Source organism: Alligator mississippiensis, chromosome 2, assembly GCF_030867095.1.
Source record: "Alligator mississippiensis isolate rAllMis1 chromosome 2, rAllMis1, whole genome shotgun sequence".
NCBI lineage: Eukaryota > Metazoa > Chordata > Crocodylia > Alligatoridae > Alligator > Alligator mississippiensis.
The window spans coordinates 114667300-114685964 of record NC_081825.1 but is presented as its reverse complement, the minus strand read 5'-3'; the positions used below and the strand labels follow the sequence as shown (position 1 = coordinate 114685964).

The 18665-nt window shown below is 45.7% G+C and overlaps 1 protein-coding gene across 2 annotated transcripts in view; it reads left to right on the top strand.

Annotated features, from left to right (window-relative positions):
- Positions 1–18665, top strand: part of TRPC3 (transient receptor potential cation channel subfamily C member 3) — a 65508-nt gene that overhangs the window by 10593 nt on the left and 36250 nt on the right. For both annotated transcript variants that reach the window (XM_019494543.2, XM_019494538.2), the window contains exon 2: positions 2049–2820. In XM_019494543.2, coding sequence (XP_019350088.1) covers positions 2049–2820 — 772 coding nt within the window. The remainder of the gene's footprint in view (positions 1–2048; positions 2821–18665) is intronic.

Here is an 18665-nt window from a genome sequence, read left to right as displayed (position 1 = left end):
TACCCTGAGCAGAGCTGTGTAGCCAGGTGTTGTGTCAAGCAACTGAGAGCAAGGTGGAATGGCATGGTGTTGTGAAAGGGGGCAAGCACAGGAGAGTTTTATTTGACAGTGGCTGCTGCTGCTGCTGCTCTCAGGACTGGCTCCCTGCATACTGCCTCTCTGGAGTCAGGCCTGGGGTTGGTACCGTGCACTCTGCCTCACTGCAGCTAGAAGTGTACCTCCTCCAAACTAGCACCCTCCTTTGCCCCTCCCTGCTTATGGTATTGGTCTCCACTGATGGAGTATGAATTGAGGATTTTTGAACACTTGTCAGGGGAAATGAAATACCATGACCACCAAGGTGGTTTTCCTGAACGTGGCAGGAGGTAATCCTTAGTTAGCCTGCTTTCACTTCCAGTGGGAAGACCTTGGCTATATGCCAACTTTATGGAAAATGGGAGACTCCTTCCTAGCTTGCTCCTGCAGCCATACAACTAAGGGCAAGCGAAACTCGTGAGCGGTCAATCTCCAAGCCTCTGGGCTTGTGCCTGCACATAGGATACCCACCAAAGGATATGGAAGCATCTGGAGCCCAGGCAGGGGTGGAGAATGCTTGCCAGTGGTTTGCCAGTGGTATGCCAGTGGCATACCAATGGGGGAGGCGGGAGTGGGCCATGCCCCGGGGCACTGACTGGGCTCGGGCCTTCGTGGCACTTCTGGTTTCGCCACCGGTGTTTCCGGGCTCAGCAGTTGGCCGCTGGGGGACCCCCCTCTTCCCTCCCTTCAGCGATCAGCCACTGGGGGACCCCTCCCCCCCACTTGGCAATCAGCCGTGGATGGAGCAGTATGCCACTGCCAGTAGCAGGGCTACATATAGTTCTTGAATGACTTGTGGATTTGGAATTGATTTGTCTGATTTTAAACACTTAGAACTTGACTAAATCTTGGTGCATTTTCATGAGGAACATCCATGATAAAAAGGTCCCCCAAATGCAAATTTCCGGTCCCTATTTCAAAACACAGGGGCACTAGAACATTTCCAAGAAAAGATTGCCAGAATTTAACACAGCAAAAGATATTTCCCCTTAGGTTCATTCTCAGAAGTGGTTTTTCTATTTTGGCTGAAATTTAAAAAAAAAGGGTGGGGGGAAATCAGACAGCATGTCCAATTTCAGACCAATGGTTAAATGTTAGCAAAATCTTAAGTAACTAAGCACAGGGACTTATACTGGAAAGTGTTAGTCAACCTTAATAATAACAGCCACCATAATAATAAAAACATGGTTTGTTATTAAATATTTTTTTCTATTAGTAAATCATATCAACTGTCACTCAGTAAAATGTTATTGTAGGAGTTTCTGTGACCAGTCACCACAATACCGCAAAGCAAATCCAGAGGCCTTGCTTGTTTTTTTGACTCAGTCTTTACCTAGCCAAACTCAGATTGAAGTTAGCAAATATTGAGTGAAATCTTCCAGATTTGGCCACGGGTGTATAACAATTCATGCTAAAAGATGTGTAACCAGTCTTTTCCATGTAAAGTGGTCAGGAAGTAGGAAGGTTCTTCTCATCCTCGTTTAAACAATTTCGCATTTTACAAGGTACAAGATGATTTGTTTGACTTTTGCCTTCTAAACCATCAGGTTTAGGCCACTGTTGTGGGTAGGATACAGAACTTGATTATCAAAGGTCTGATTTAGTATGGTAAATTCTATTTTCCTTGTATACCTGCTGGAGTATGCTTTAACAATATTTCTGAAAGGAGGTGGTGTTGCACATAAAACAAAATACCATAGTCATGGATGAGAAATGGGTCTCTAGAAAAGGAACTAGTGAATACTTTTCATCCGTGTGCTAGTCTAGTGGTTTGTAACCCCTCCTGCACCAAGCAGCCTTCTCTGTGCAAGTATAAAGATTGAAGGACCACAACAGAGAGAGATATAGGCAGACAGATGGGCAAATGACACACGACAGAGGAGATAAGTCATGAGTCCTGGCAGCTGCAGGGGAAGAACATGCCTATGAAAGGATTGCTATTCTGCAAATAATTTATCTTTTCTTCCCACTAGATATGTTGAAGGAAGTCCATCTCTAAGGCGTATGACAATGATGAGAGAGAAGGGAAGGCGGCAAGCTATTAGAGGCCCAGCTTTCATGTTCAACAACAGGGGTACAAGCCTTACTGCTGAAGAAGAGCGTTTTTTGGATGCAGCAGAGTATGGGAACATTCCTGTAGTGCGCAAAATGTTGGAGGAGTCAAAAACACTGAATGTCAACTGTGTTGACTACATGGGCCAAAATGCCTTGCAGCTTGCTGTGGGTAATGAGCATTTGGAAGTGACAGAACTTCTATTAAAAAAAGAGAACTTGGCACGAATTGGAGATGCCTTGCTGCTTGCAATCAGCAAGGGGTATATCAGGATAGTAGAAGCAATTTTGAATCATCCTGGTTTTGCAGCAAATAAGCGACTGACTCTAAGCCCCTGTGAGCAGGAGCTCCAGGACGATGATTTTTATTCCTATGATGAAGATGGCACCCGCTTTTCTCCTGATATCACCCCAATCATTTTAGCTGCTCACTGCCAGAAATACGAGGTTGTACACATGTTGTTACTGAAAGGAGCAAGGATAGAGAGACCTCATGACTATTTCTGCAAATGCAATGACTGCACTGAAAAGCAAAAGCATGATTCTTTTAGTCACTCCAGGTCAAGGATAAATGCCTATAAAGGGTTGGCTAGTCCTGCCTACCTGTCCCTCTCCAGTGAAGATCCAGTTCTCACTGCTCTAGAACTCAGCAATGAGCTTGCTAAGTTGGCCAACATTGAAAAAGAATTCAAGGTAAATATTTTTTTGCTTCTATGTTTATTTTATTTTTGACTTGTAATTTCTTCAGATGCTTTAGTTTTTTCCCTGTATTTTATTTTTCCAATTACAGATGCTTAAGTTATATTGTTTCTCTTGTTCTTGGTTTTGAATGCTCAGTGAATAAGTCATTAAAAAGCAGATTTACTTGAAATGAAAGTGCCATGTACCTAAAATGTATTGAGAGCAATATGAAAGTGCCAATGTGAACACTACTAACCTTGTAATGAATGGGAAACAAATGCGTTCACTTTAGCAGATAATTATTGTTTTTACTGAAGTTCACTTGGGGTAATACAATCTGAGCATCAAGCAGAAAAATTACGCTTTTATTTGACTTTCTACAATAAGGACTTCATTTTCATTTTTCACTTTGAATGAAGCTGTCTACAAATTATAGAGACTACACTCGTTTTTTTCATTTACCTTTTAGGAATGTACTTTTCTATTCAGTGGCATCTGTAAAAATCTGTAAGATGCATTCCCTTTTATTCTTTTATTGGCTATATCTATTTTAATATCAATATATAGTAATTGTTTTGTATAGCCCAACTTCTCCATTAGGTAATTCATGGATAGACCATGGCACAGATTACCATTGCTTACATTTCTTGTGTGAAGTTCCCCTTAGTATCTTGGAAGGTACACCAACAGAAAAGCAACTGTACAGCATGCTGTATAAAAGAGAAGCCTGAATAAGGGAATAACAGATTATACACAGCAAGCAGTTTTGCAAATGGCATTGGATCTAGTTGTAGCAAAAATTTTAATGGGGGTCCTGAGGGTCAGTATTGCGAACCTCTTGTTTAATTAACATCTTCATAAACGATCTGAAGAAGGCAAAAGACTCATTAATCATGCAGACAACAGCATGGTACAATGCATTCAAAATAGGGGAGGACTAAGAAGAAATACAACTAGATTTATTAAGGGCAGAAAACAGGATGGAATGACTAAAATGTTTAATATGGTAGGGTGGGGGGGTATAAACTTATTTATACTCCTAGACAAGAATGCTTCTAGTGCTACCAGTCAAAGGAAAGTTTTAATATTGAGAGGGATCTGAATGTGATTAAATGATAAATCTACCAGAACTTGGGTTTGTGTTGCACTAGTGGTCTGTACCATCAAAAGAGTGTCCTGCCATAGAGCTCGTGTAGATGCCTGGCCAGGAGCCAAATCTGTAGCCATCTACCAGGGTGTGGGAGATAGCTCCTTGCCCCTGGGAGCTGCCTGCTGCTGAGATGTACAGGAGTCCAGGATGAGGACTATGTCTTCCTGCTCCCAGATCACGATCACACAGTGGGGGCTGAGAGATCTTTATCTCCCAGCCCCCACTCAGCCATTGCACTTGGGGATCAGAGGGCTGGGAGAGTCTTATCTCCCAGCCTGAGCCCCATGGTTGTGGGGCTTGGGCTAGGAGACCTTTATCTCCCAGAAGCTCCCCAGTCTGTTCCCCCCACAGTTCCATGCTCATGGAGCATTAATTCATTAAAGAGTTCAGCTTTTCAGTGATGCTTAATGCGCATTAGCCTATTTTAATGCTAAATTAATGCTTGTCCCTTCCTCCTCTGCCACCTGCCCCCACCATATGCCCCCCCGGCCCCCCCCATGCCTGTGCCTGCACCCCTGTCGTCTTTTCCTCCTGCCACTTGCCTCCCCTTTGTGCCTGATCCACACCACTTGTCCTCCTTCCTCTTGCCCTACCCTGGGCCTGTGCCTTCTCCCCTGCTGCCTGTTCCCCTATGCTCTTCTCCCCATTACTGCTTATCTTCTGCAGCGGCTCTGCCTCTGGCTCAGGGGCACTCAGGGATGATAGCCCCAGCCCAGCTGGACCAGGGAGAAGTAAAGCAGCAGCTGTGGGCCTGGCCATGGTGGGGCCAGAGCCAGAGCTGTAGGTAAGCAGTGGTGGAAACAAGTGGCTGTGGATTGGGAAGGTAGCAGAGAGACAGGCTTTGCAGTCTCCCTTGTGCTTCCCTAAGCTGTACACCGTGGGTTTCCCCTGCTTGCCTCCCCCTCAATGCTCTGTCTCCCCCATGCACCCCCGCCACTGCATCATCTCCCCCATGTTCCTGCCACCTTGTGCCCCCTCCACCGCTACACAAATGCCCCAAGCCTGGGGTCATAGCTGGAGCTGAGTCTCCCCTTGTTCTGGGCCGGTTCTTGAATCTAAGACAAGGCTTTTTCCTTCCCATGTTCATTGTGGGGGAAAGACCTTGACTTGGATTTGAGTTAATACAGTAACTTTTTTTTTTTTGTCTCACTGTCCCAACTTCTGCCTGTTCTGTAGCCCAGCAAATCTTTCTGCACCTCCCAACCTCAAATCTGCCTCTACATCAGCTGTGCAGATCTACTTCTACCAACCACATATCCTAATAATTAATTCTGCCTCATAAATACATACAAGCCCATTACCTGTTACTCCTTTAGCAGCTGCAAGGGTTACTCATACCTTCCATAGCTTGAAGCAGCTACAGTTTACCCCACTGGGGTGAAGGGGGAAAGGGCAGCTCCAGATGTTCTCTCTACTCTTCCTTTCCAGGTGGCATGTTATACAGATGGAGAAGGGATGAGCAGAAAGCAGACTGAGCCCACAGGAGGGAAAGGGAAGGGAGAGATTAGACACACCCTGAGGAGCTGGTGTGCTGGCTACCTCTTTTCCCCTTTCTGTCACATAAATTCTTTCTTGGGTCCTTAGAGGACTGTCTGCTTCCTACAGCATCTTTCTCCATCTTTTCATCTCTGGGAGGTGGTGGAGAGGGGAGGACTATATCATCACGAGCAGGGGCTAAAATTGTATTACTTGAAATTGTGGCAGTTGGTGACTATATTTCATCAGGTGTGACACGGCTGCCCCACACCTGAGTGTTACATAAGATGCCATATGGATTGCCCTCAAGGTAAGAGTTGGGACTGAAAGGCACCTATTAGCAGCTATATTCTGTATCTCACATAAATCCGTTCTGGGTGTTTGCCCATTCTTACGTGATGTAAGCTTAAATTCTGACTTTGATTAAATTGAGCTGCCTTTTCTACAAGTGTGTTGCCTCAATTTCCTGTGTCAATAATCTGAGGCTAAAGGTGAATAGCAGACTGACTACTTTCAATGTGTTATTATCTCCCTGTGGGGATGCCTACTAGCCTGGCACTCCCACCTTCTGGGATGCAGGATATTCTGTAAATCTCTAGGGATCCCTCCTATCATTTTTGTTTTAGGGATAATCTAGGGATTTCAGTCTTTGGTTTCAAACAAAAACAATCCTTAAAACAGCACAAATCATAATTCTTTTCTCCTCGCATCCCTAGAAAACACCAAGGTTCGTTTAAAGGGATGTATTTGGTAGCTGTGTTGGTCTGAAATAAAAAAAATGCAAAACTCTAGAACTCTGGGTTCAGAGATAATACCTTTTTTTAGACCAACTAAGAAATTGCAAAAAAATTATCTTTTTTTTTTTTTGCAATTTCTTAGTTGGTCTAATAAAAGGTATCATCTCTGAACCAAGAGTGCTAGAGTTTTGCATTTCAGGTTCATTTAAAGGGACTTTCAACATAATTCATTACTCATTCTCAATATCTATGGTAAACTGCAGTTTATATTGTTTCCTGTTCATGCTCTCTGCAGTTCACTTCCTGGATATGCATAAAAGAGGCATGATAAGGCACTTTGTCTATGGTTTCCCACAGGGCGGGACTTTAAGTTGAGGCTATTCAAAAAATGTTTTGGGTTTAAACTTCCACTAAGAAAAATATATATGCTAAACTGAACATACATGCTTGAGCTAGTATAATCACAGATTTGCCTGTATAATCACAGATTTGTACAAGAAAATAACTAATGGCCATGTGTATATCAGCCTTTGCACAAAGACACTGGAATGGAGGGTGTGCAGTTAGTACACTCACTGTTGAAAACTGGCTTTTCATTGGCAGGCATTAAAAAAGTTTTACTTCCAATGAACCTCCTTACTTCTCAAATGTAAGAATTCAGAAAAAAATTTGAAAGTTAGAAGAAACCAAGGTAACCAAAAATAAAAATGAGTAAAAAAAGCAAGAAATACTGAAGGCATCTGGGGATAGCGCACTTTTCTGTTTCTTCCCATCACATGCTTCTGTATTTCCAGGTCCTTCTCCTAGGGTTCCCTCCTTCTAAGGTTCTACTCTTCTACTAATTTTGGTGTGTCCTCTTCATCTCTCTTGGTAGGGTTTTCCCTTATCCTTGTCCCTTTTGAGGGATTTCTTTTTTCTGTTCTCTGTTGCCATCTGTGTTCTTCCTTTCTCCTCCTTTCTTCCCTTTCAGATTCCCATATTCAAGTTTTCCCTTTCCATCTTCCCACAGCTTTTCATCCCTTCATTTCCACATTCACTTCCCTTTTATGAAGTCCTTTTCTCCACTCCCTCTGTCTATTTCAGGGGTGGGCAAAATATGGCCCATGGACTAGATCTGGCCCGCCAAGGGATTCTATCTGGCCTGAGGCAGGTTCCTTGGCTCTGCCTGGCCCAGATGTGGGGGATAGCCTGGGCCATGGTACTTGTGGCCAGTTCCGCCATCCCTGGGTGCACAGTGGCTTCCTGGCAGTCCCTGCAGTGGTGGCTTGCTCTGCCTGGCTAGCATTGCCAATCCTCCCTGCACTCACCACCAGGGGCACTGGACGGAGTGGGCAGCTGAATAGTTGGGGTCCCCAAGGAGATTGGCCTGAGCCATGCCCTGCTCACGGAGGTCCCAGGCCAGTCTTCATGGAGACCCTGCCCACCTGCTCTGTCTGGTACCCCAGGCAGTGGATGCAAGGCAGATGGGCCCAGGGATGGATGGATAGACTCCATTGTGCCCCAACCCCTCCTACTGGGCTGGGTCAGCACCCGCACTCCTGGCCCATGACAGCTCACCAAAACTCCTTAAGTGGCCCTCCAGCCCAAATAATTGCCCATCCCTGGCAGCTCCTTCTCCAATCCTAGTGCAGTATGATTGCTTTCAGATGAAGCTACTAATGGCTGCCTCTGCCTCTCTAAAGTAGCAGGGGAAGCAGCAAAATAGGGTGATGAGCCTCAGCAGGAACACAAAGTCCTAGGTTGCCTATATACATGCATCGAGACTGCTCTGATGAACTGTAATTACAGCGCATCAGAGCAGACTCATTTAATCAAGTCTGCTGGAGTGTGGTAATTACTGCACTCCAGCAGACTCCAGCGTCACATGCATCAGCATTCCCATGCCGAAAAATGGTGGTAGGGGCACTTTAACTAAAGCTCACCAAGCTTTAGTTAAAGCACCCTCACCAACATTTTTCTGCATGGGGACACTGATGCTCCAGGCGCTTTAATTGGAGTGGCTCTTGGAGCTGCTCTAATTATGCCTCCTGCCTGCCCTGCCTCCCAGAGTGTGTGTATAACCACCCCTAGTGGCCGAAGCAAAAACTGCAGCAATTCCTCCCCCACTTAATCCCAAATTCCCGCTATGATGGAAAGGCAGCAGGACTGAGGACAGAGGTCAGGCATTCCAGACGGTTCCACATAAATCAGAATTGTTGGCAAGCTTTGAAAAATACTCATTCTATTAAAGTTATTGCTGTCATGACAAATTTCAGTCTTTTGAAACAGCTGATTAGATTTTCTCCTGTCCTAGAAATATAGCAGCAAGGACTTCAGTGGCATATTAGAAGTTAGAGAAGTGACCACAAAAACTAGCTGTGCTAAGAAAGTTCTGAATATGGCTGAGGAATAATATTCACAGAATATGAATTTTGCTTCAGTACTGGTTTGCAATAAAATTGTCATTTATAAAAAAGCTTTTTTGAGCAAGGTACCTAGTCAAAAAAAGATTTTTTTAAAGTACAGCAAAGCATATAAATCTGCTGGTTGGGTTCCTTCTGTTGCTGGAAAAGATCAAACATGAAGAAGATTGTTTTTATTACATGAAGAACTATGTCAGTGAGTATTTTTATGCAGTGATGCAGCACTGAAGCCTACTGAAAACACAGTGCTAGAACTGTCTCTTGACCTATGGTATAACATCATTCATTAACCTGGTTTTCCCACCCTTGTTAACAGCGAAAACATTTGTTAGAATGAAACAAGGCTAATCATTGTGTACCTATTTTTCTGTGTCCCACAGGCCCTAGCACTTCTCTTAGGACACATCACCTAATTTATATTTCAGACTTTCCCTCAGACCTTTAAAAAAATATATCATGGAAGCCTTTTTAGTAATCAAAACAGGTTATTCAAGTTACCTTTGTACAATGATGGATAAGCAGTTAATATAAGCTGGCAACAGGATAACGTTACTAAAAAGGCAAGTGCTATATTGTGCTTTAAATATAATGGCCTTGGGTTAAATGCACTTGTGGCATAAGATGCTCAAATCCCATCAACTTCAGTGGATTTGCACTTGCTTAAATGGAGGGCTGAATTTGATTCACCATATCAAGGATTATCAAGACTGAAGTCTCATTTTTTACAGGAGAAATTCCTACACTGGGTTGTGGGGGAAAGCTCCTACTGAAAGCAGTGGCAGATGTGAACATGCATCTAAAGAGAGAATCTGTCGTGGTTCCAAGTAAAATTTACATGGTGTTATCTCAGCTGATCTAACAAAGAGGATTCAAATTTGAAATATATACAGGGTATATTTAAAAAGGTATAGCCCAGTTCCATGTGCATTAATATATTCCTGATCTGTACACACCATTCTATAAATACACATGAATACACAAGATGGGTATTTATATGCCTAGACTAAATTAACATTATTATTTTTAAAAAACACATTTTGCTTGGGCAACTGCACCAGTTGTGTATGTGAATTAGTGTAATGTAGTTTTTTGTAGCCCTGGGATTTTGGCCCTTTTGCAAATCCAGCTCAGATATTTATATGCAGAAGATATACTTTTTACATGAATAAATGTTATTCATGAATTAACTTAGAAATTCTTTAAAAATAGTGGAAGAAATCTGTGTTATAGTTTGGAACCAGTGCTTAATTCTTTGCACATGCTTTAGTGGGATTTTTTTGAGAGTGTAAAGCTGCTGGATCAGAAGTAAGGAGTACTGATCATATAAACAACATAACAGCTGAAAAATTAAATGTGCAAAAATTGAAAGAACTTGTAACTCCACAATAATCACAACTCAAACTGTTACCTAGGAAAAGCCTAATTCTCAGTTTGGTTGAGGTCTCCAGTGCCACTTGGTAATGTAAAGAGACCGTAAAGCACAGTTAAACCTAACGTGGCAACTGTAGAGCCCTTTCACAGGTTCCAAGAGGGATGTCATTTTATTGTAAATAAGGTCTTATTGTAAATAATATCACCTTATTGCAAATATTTAAATTAGGAATGTAGTGTTTTTACTGCACAAGTGATCAAACTGATACTGAAATATGTTAATGTATAGCTAGCTAGATCATATCTTAAGTGGAGGAAAACTGAATGCAACTTGCCTGACTTTTCTACTTTTAATTATTCAAAAATAACAATTCAGTAACTTAGTATATTGTACAAATATCCATATTCTTTGAAGAAAAAGAAAAGGAAGAAAATTCTCAAATGGTAAGGAAAACTTTGTTTTATTTTTTATCTCCTTTATTTCTCATCTGATTTGTCCAGAGATAGCAAAGCCTATATTTCATCACTGAAGTGTCTGCAGATGCCTACAAAGATGCAAGAAAATGATCAAAATTCTTTTTGAAGCAAAATTAAATGAAGGCTCCATATAGCCATACATACAAAGTCAAAGTTTGGATCACTGTGTATAAAAATGATACTTTAATAATTCAAAACCAGCCAAACTAAATTGTACTATAGTTTATTTAAAAAAAATCACCTTTAGGTAGGGTATAGACACTATTAATGCCAGAACAAAGATGGAGTTGTTTGAAAAGTTAGAAGTTCTTGAAAATGGGGCTTAGGATAAATTAGACTTTTCTCTACAACAGGGGTAGGCAACATTTTTTGGCCAGAGTGCCGAAAAACACCATAATGCTTACTTCAGAAGGTGCCAGAGTGCCGGCATGGCAGAAAAACAAAATGAGGGCAAGAGGTACATGGCAGGATGTCCTGCTTGTGCCCCTTGCCCCCCACCCAAATCCCCTGCCCCCCTGTCCTACTGCCCCTTGCCCCCCACGCAAAGCCCGGGCTCTGTGGCTGTCAGCAGCTGCCCTGGCTCCGAGTAGCTGCTGGAGCCTGGACTGCTCCCAGCAGGGCTTGTAGCATCCCAGCTGCCTGCTGGGAGCAGCCTGGGATCCCGGCTGGCAACAGCTCTCCAGGGCCAGGGCTGGCTGCAGCCGGGAGGCTCCAAACAGCTGTGCCGGGCTCCAGCATCAGCTGGGCACCGGCGCGTGCAGGTGCACCTCAGAGCAGGCACAGAGCCTGAGGCAGCGCAGGCCTGGTCTCTCCCCCGCTCTCGGCATGGAGGTGCTGAGCCCAGTGCAGCTGTTTGTAGCCAGCCCAGGTTCTGGGCAGCTGCAGCAAGCAGCAGGTAGAGTACAAACAGCTCCGCCGGGCTGCACAGCTCCGGCATCAGCTCCATGCTGGCGGCAACTGCGTGTGCACCTCAGGGTGGACAGCAGGGCAACGCAGGCCGACCCCTGTTCTACAATATCATACTCTCCAAGAAATCAACGGGGCTTCATACATATGCTACCTCCCACACATTTGCGGAACCACCAAAATTTTATATTATTAAAAATGCCTATTTCCTTTCACATGCCTGTTTTATTAATCCAAAATAAGACTGTGCTTGAGGACCAACATGCTTACTTCTATACCTTTTCTGTAATTGCCTATTTAGCTGTAATAAAAATGTAGTGACTCTGTTTTAGTACCTCATTAATTATGTAAGAAAAATCTCAGTTTCTTAATTCTTGCTGTACAATGGATTTTGTTTATGAATACTAGAAAATAGAGCTTAATTCAAACCCTGTTGGCCACCCCTATCATAGAGTATGAATTCCAGCCCCTGCTGTTGCAGGCAATTATATAATAAAATTCTTTTCATGAACTGATCAAGCTACATCTTGAGCAGAGTTATGTTTTTGACCTAGTCCTCTAACTGGGAGACTGTTCCAAAACCTCACTCCTCTGATTGTTAGAACCTTTCTTCTGATTTCTTGAATTATTGATGGACAGTTTATCCTCATTTGTTCCTGCGCCTTTTAGCTTAAATAGTTCTGTTTCTTTTCTAGTGTGTACCTTTCCTGCTGCATATATAAACAAGAGCCATATCCCCTCTCTCCCTTTATTTTGCTAAGCTAAACAAGCTAAACTTTTTTAGACTCCTGTCATAAACTAGATTCTCTGCTTGTCCTCATGTCCATTCTCTGCACCTGTTCTAGTTTGAATTTAGCTTGCCTTAATGTGGATGACCAGAATTCTACAATGTATTTCAGATGAAGGCCCACACCAGGGCCTTGTACAATAGCACTTATACATCCTTCTCTCCTGGAAATACCTTACCTGCCATATCCTGGGATTATACAGCTATATCATATTAGTGGCTCACAGTTGTCCTGTGATCAATTAATGTACCTAGATACTCCTTCTCCAGAGTTCCAATTGAATGACTCCAGCTTATAGCAAAAAATGCTGCTGTTAGTGCCCATATGTATGACCTCCATTTTGTTCTATTAAATTTTGTCCTATTTCTGTTACCCCAGTTTACCTGGATAGTATCTTAGTTGTCCACTGTATTGACATTGTGTCAACAGCACATTTAATTAACATACTCTAACTTTTTATGTCAAGGTTATTAATTAAAATATTAAACAAGATTTGTCTTAAATCCAATCCTGGATGAACTCTACTAGTAATCTTCCCTTCCAGTAGTACTATTGTCATCTTTCCTTCAGCCATTACCCTATCATCCTTAGAGTTCTTATGCTAAACCCCATCTTCTCCAGGTTAACAAATAATTTCCCTTGGGGTACTATGTCAAATGCTTTATTGAAGTCCAAGGAGTTTACATCTACTTCATTTTCTTTGTGTTGAAAATCAATTATCTTATCTAAGAAAGATATCAGGTTAAGCCAGCATGATATACCTTTTGTAAACTCATGTTGCCTGTTATCCCATTTTTCCATTTACCTCTATCTCTCTAAATAGTCTTTTCTTAAAATTTTTGTCAACTCTTGCATTCTGACTAATGAACCCATAATTGCCCTTTTAAATATAGGTACTGCATTTGCTGGTTTTCAGTCATCTGTGCCACACCCAGCTTGACAGATTTATTAAAAAGCCTTGCTACCACACCACTTATTTTATGTGCCAGTCTTTCCAACAATGTAGGGTAAAAATTAACCTGTCCCTGGTATGCATGCACTTCAAGCCTTGCTTCTACCTTAGCTGTAATCATTTACATTTCAATAACCTCATTCCCATTATTCATCCTGTCTCTCTCTCTCTCCCTCTGTATTATTCTATATATTGAAAGTTGGGGAAAAGGATTGATCAGCAAATAAAGCTATGTCTTGGAGGTCAAGAAATATAAGGATAAAGTGGACATTTCTACACGTGGCAGACTGAAATTTAATTGAAAAATAGATACAAAGTATTCAGTTATTTTGTGGGCCCATATATAGACTCTCCTTAATCTTTACCACATCTTCACTGCCCTATCTCTCTTTTCTCATTCTCTTTTTATGTATATGGCTGAAGAACTTAATGATGCTTGTTTTAGTCCGCTGTACAAGGTCTAAGTCAGCTTGACTTTTGTTAGCTTTCACTGGGAGACACCACAGCACAGCAGCAATGAGCTTCTGTGTCATAGCTTGTTGCTACTGCATAGTAGCATTACCAGGCACTAGCCATGCACCGATGGGACTGCACAGTATAATGAGCTACTGCGCAGTAGCTCATTGCTACTGCTCGGTAGCATCAGGAAACAACTTTGCAGTGACAGTACTGCACAGTAACAACTGCACAGTCTGCCACACATGTAAACACAGTCACTTTATATTTCTTGACCTCCGAGACATAGCTTTATGTGCTGATCAATCCTTTTCCCCATTCCTTTGAGTCTGCCTTATCATTCCTAATATCATTTTTGTGGATTTATCCAGTTAGGCCTGGAGCTCTTTTTCTATTTACTTGGGATAGGAGTTCAAGTAGTTTTTGACACTTTGACCTAAAGAAATTCTAAACCTCCTCTATATTTAGATCCCTGAGGGTAAAAACAGACATTGCTTTCTTTTGCCTTTGGGCCGCCATATGAAAGCATACCTTTTGTTGTGCCACAATGTGAAGGTAGTAATACATTGTGCTGCTTTACTATTATGGACATCTATTTGCTTTATGGCAGGAGAGCATGAGCAGCCCAGGGCTACCCACACTCTCCTGCCACCCTGGGAAGGCGCTCCTTGGGATTGAAGGGCCCAGTCCTGCATGCCCTGGGAATTCTTGCACAGGATTGGGCCCTTCGAGCCCGGAGCAGTGGCAACATGTAGGGGGTGCACATACACCCCCTGATGGCCACACTTGCCACTTAGATGATGGGCAGGGGGGGCAAGCAGGAATGCCAGTGCACCCCCTGAAAGCACTGGCCGATCACTGCACTCAGTGCAGGCGCTTTCGGGAGTGGCTGTGGCCATTGCTTGCTCCCAGAAGCTGCCGCAGCCACTCCCAGAAGTGGCTGCACCGAGCATAGTGATCAGCCGCAGTGATCAGCTGTCATGGGATCGCCTGGGGGACTCTCCCTCTGGACTGCAGGATCACCCATGGGGGACCCGCCCCCCCTCTGGTCGGCAGAACTGGTCACGGGGGGGCACATGCCCCCCCCCTCCGACTAAGGCGGCACCAGTCACCCATGGCCTGGGGAGTGCCTGCCCAGCGGTTCCCACTTACAGAGACACTCCCCTGGCAATCTCTGGGGCATGTCTCTTGCAGCAGGGAAATTCAGGGTTCCTCGCTTCCAGAGACTTGCTCTGCAGATTTCCAGGGTGTGTCTCTGCAAATGGGGAACCCTGACTTCCGTCACTTCCAGAGATGTTCCCTGGGCATCCCAGGGGTTTGTTTCTGGAAGTGGAGAAAGCCAGGACATTCCAGTGCAATCCCAGGGCCGGGGCACCAATCAGCTGATTGATTGTCTCAAAACCCATCACAGTCAGGGTGGTCACAGACCTGGGACTACTCCAGAGTGTTGAACTCCCTCTGCTGCAGTTCTGGGGCTGAGACTGCCAATCAGCTGATTGGGATTCCCTGCTTGCAGAGATGCACCCTTAGCAAACTGTGGGAACCCAGGAAATTGTCAGGGGCACATCTCTGGAAGCAGGGAATATGTCATTCTTTGTCCTGCAAGGTTAATGGACAGGGAGATGGGCGACATGTACAATTCTGATTGGGTAATAAAATGAACAATGGCACAGCAGGAATGTTGAAGATGATCCTGATGTGATCATTCCTCTCTGTACTTGTGAATAGATGGAGAACTGTACTTGCCTATTATGGAGTTAGATCCTGGGTGTTGGGAAATGTATAAAAGAATAATTTGCAAGAATCAAAGTGGGAGGGGATAGAAGCACAAACAAATGTTTAATAACAAATGAAAGTGAAATATAGAGATTTGTGGCTAATGTTGTGAAAGTGGTGAAAGACAGATATACAAATGCAGAATGTGGCAGAAAGAAGGTTTAACTTCACACTAAAATTATGGATAGAGGTTAGCTTAAAATACTATAGCCACAAATTTACTGTCCAGACAAGTAAAGAGCATGGATTGACAGAAATCATTAAAGGTGCTGACAGATTGGAGCAACAGAGTGTTTTGAGTTTAAAAGTAGGAGTGAAATGTGGTAGAAATGAGGTGACTCAGAGGAAGGAAGTAAATGGAAAAAGGTAGAGGAGCGAGAAATGTGCTTTGTTATATGCCACACCACAGAAGAGGTGTTTATGCACAGAAAAACAGGCACCCTAGCAGCCTAAACAGGCATACAGGAGACATGTAGATATATTGGCATAACTATAGGTATGGAGGACAGAGTGGCTCCCAAGGTTTTAGGAGACTCTAAGGCAGGGGTGGGCAAAATACAGCCTGTGGGCTGGATCTGGTCCATCAAGCACTTCCCTCCAGCCCGTGGAGTCCCTTCGAAACCCGGGTAATGGCGGATGCTTCTCTAAAAACCTCCAGCAGCAGCCGGTGAACCCAGCCGCCAGCTGCAGCACCTCAGGCTTGGGTTCTGGTTGTGAGGCAACCAACCCTGACCTCAGCCAGACCCAGCTGGCCTCGCCCCGCCCAGTCAGCACCGGTAAGGAGAGGTGGCAGCGGAGCCATGTGCCACTCGGGACGGGATGAGGCCAGCTGGAGCAGCAGGGGCTCAGCTGCACTTTCCCCCTACCTGTCACGGTCAGTCCTGAGCGGCACACAGCTCCGCTGTTGCTTCCGCTGGCCAGTGCAGGCCAGGCTCGTCCTGTTCCCAGCAGCATGTGGGAAGCCAGGCTCATCCCATCCCCAGCAGCACGTGGGAAGCCAGCTTCCCATATGCTGCTGGGGACAGGATGAGCCCGGCCTGCACCAACCAGAAGAAGCAACAGCGGAGCCGTGTGCCTCTCGGGACTGACCGCCACAGGTAGGGGAAAAGTGCAGCTGAGCCCCTGCTGGTCCGGCCGGGCTCATCCCGTCCCAAACAGCACATGGCACCTCCTCCACTTCTGCTGGCCGGTGCAGACCTGACCAGGCTCCTCCCATACCCAGCAGCATGTGGAAAGTTGACTTTAGCTGCATGCTGCTCCAGATGGGACAGACTCAGTTGGGTCTGCACCAGCCAGCAGAAGTGGTGGCAGAGCCATGTGCCACTTGGGATGGGACGACCCGTCCAGAGCGGCAGGGGCTCAGCTGCATTTCCCCCCTACCTGCGCCGGTCAGTTCTGAGCAGCACACAGCTCTGCTGCCACTTCTGCTGGCCGGTGCAGACCCTGCTAGGCTTCTCCCGTCCCCAGTAGCATGTAGGAAGCCAACTTCAGCTGCATGCCGCTTTTCCTGGTCAGTGCCGACGCAGCTGGGCCTGTCCCATCCGGAGCAGCACGCAGCTAAAGCCAGCTTCCCACGTGATGCTGGGGCTGGGTCGGCACTGGCCAGCAGAAGCGATGGTGGAGCCTCCTGCCTTTTGGGACCAGCTGGCACAGGTAGGAGGAAAGTGCAGCAGCACATGGGGAAGCCACTGCTTGATAGGGGATGGGATGGGCTGGCCAGGCCATACTGGAGAGGGAAAGCTGTGGCTGAGCCACCTGTGGCTTGGGACGGGAGGGGTCCTACAGCACTGGAGGGTGCTGTGCTGGTGCGGGGACCTGGGCCTGGGCTGGCTTTTGCTGTGCCACAGGGGGAGGTGGTGGGGATGGGCTGGGATGGGTCAGGACCAGGTCATGCTAGCACCAGTGATGGGTGGTGGGGCTGGCCAGCTTTTCATGCCTAGGACCTGATGGGGTGGGCTGGGTCCTTGCTTGTGGGAGGGGTCAGGTTCCAAGGCCACCTCTCCAAAAGGAGTACTTCCAGTGGCAAAGGTCAGGGGTTAGGGAGTGGGACTTCTGGTCCCAAGATGGCGACCAGGGGGTGGGGCAACTGAATCATAGAATCATAGAAGTAGGGTCAGAAGGGACCTTGTAGATCTTCAAGTCCGACCCCCTGCCTGGGCAGGACTGGGCTCAAGTGACCTCAGCCAGGTAGGCATTGAGCCGCTTCTTAAAGACCCCCAGGGTAGGAACCAGCACCACTTCCCTTGGAAGTTGGTTCCAGATCTTAGCTGCCCTGACTGTGAAGTAGTTCCTATGGATGTCTAATCTAAACCTACTCTCCAACAACTTGTGGCCGCTATTCCTTGTTATCCTGGGGGGCGCTAAGGGAAACAAGGTCTCCCCCAAACCCTTCTGGTCCCCCCTTGTGAGTTTATAGACGGTCACAAGGTCCCCCCTCAGCCTTCTCTTGTGAAGGCTGAACAGGTTCAGGTCCCATAGCCTCTCATTGTAGGGTCTGCCCTGCTGTCCCCAGATCATGCGGGTGGCCCTCCTCTGGACCCTCTCAATGTTGTCCCCATCCCTCTTGAAGTGGGGTGCCCAGAACTGGACACAGTACTCCAGCTGTGTAGTACTTCACTGGACACAGTACTCAACTGGGCACAGTACTCCAGCCCTGAAGGGGCGGGCTACCCATGTGGCCCTCAACAGCTCGCCAAAACTCATCAAGCAGCCCTCCACTTGAAATAATTGCCCGCCCCTGCTCTAAGGTCAAAGAGAATGAAGAGAAACTAAGACACAGCAAAAAGAAGACTTATGGTTAAGGTTCCATATGAATGACTACCAAAAATTGCTAAGGATATTTGGAAAAAGGGAAGCTACAGCATGAGGGGGCCTCATCTACACTGGAGAATTAGGGGAAGGGAAGCTTATGTTGAAGTATGGCTGTTAGAAATGCATTGATACATCAGTCTGATATCGGATTGGTACCGGTATAAAGAAAATTCGCTGTATCAGAAATCCACTCAATGTGGTCAATAAATGCTTGTACGTGTGCACAGCCGCAGCTCAGTATTCAGGCAGCAAGGAGCACAGCCTGGCAGCATGGAGAGCTGCGTGCAGCTGATAAGTCTGTTGTGATGGAAGGGGAGGAGGAAGGGAAGGGGTGTGGTGGGGCAGGTCAGTGCCCCCACGGTGAGGGAGCGGGCAGAGGCAGGTGCTGCCCCACCAGGGCAGGGCACGGGATGGAGACATGGCTCATTGGGGGGGCAGCACCTGATGCTGCACACACCCTGGAAGAGCATGGGGGGGCCATATGGCCCCCAGATCTGCGCGGGGTGGGGCGGGCTGCAGCTGTGGGCTGGAGACAGGGCTGCGCTGGGCTCTTCT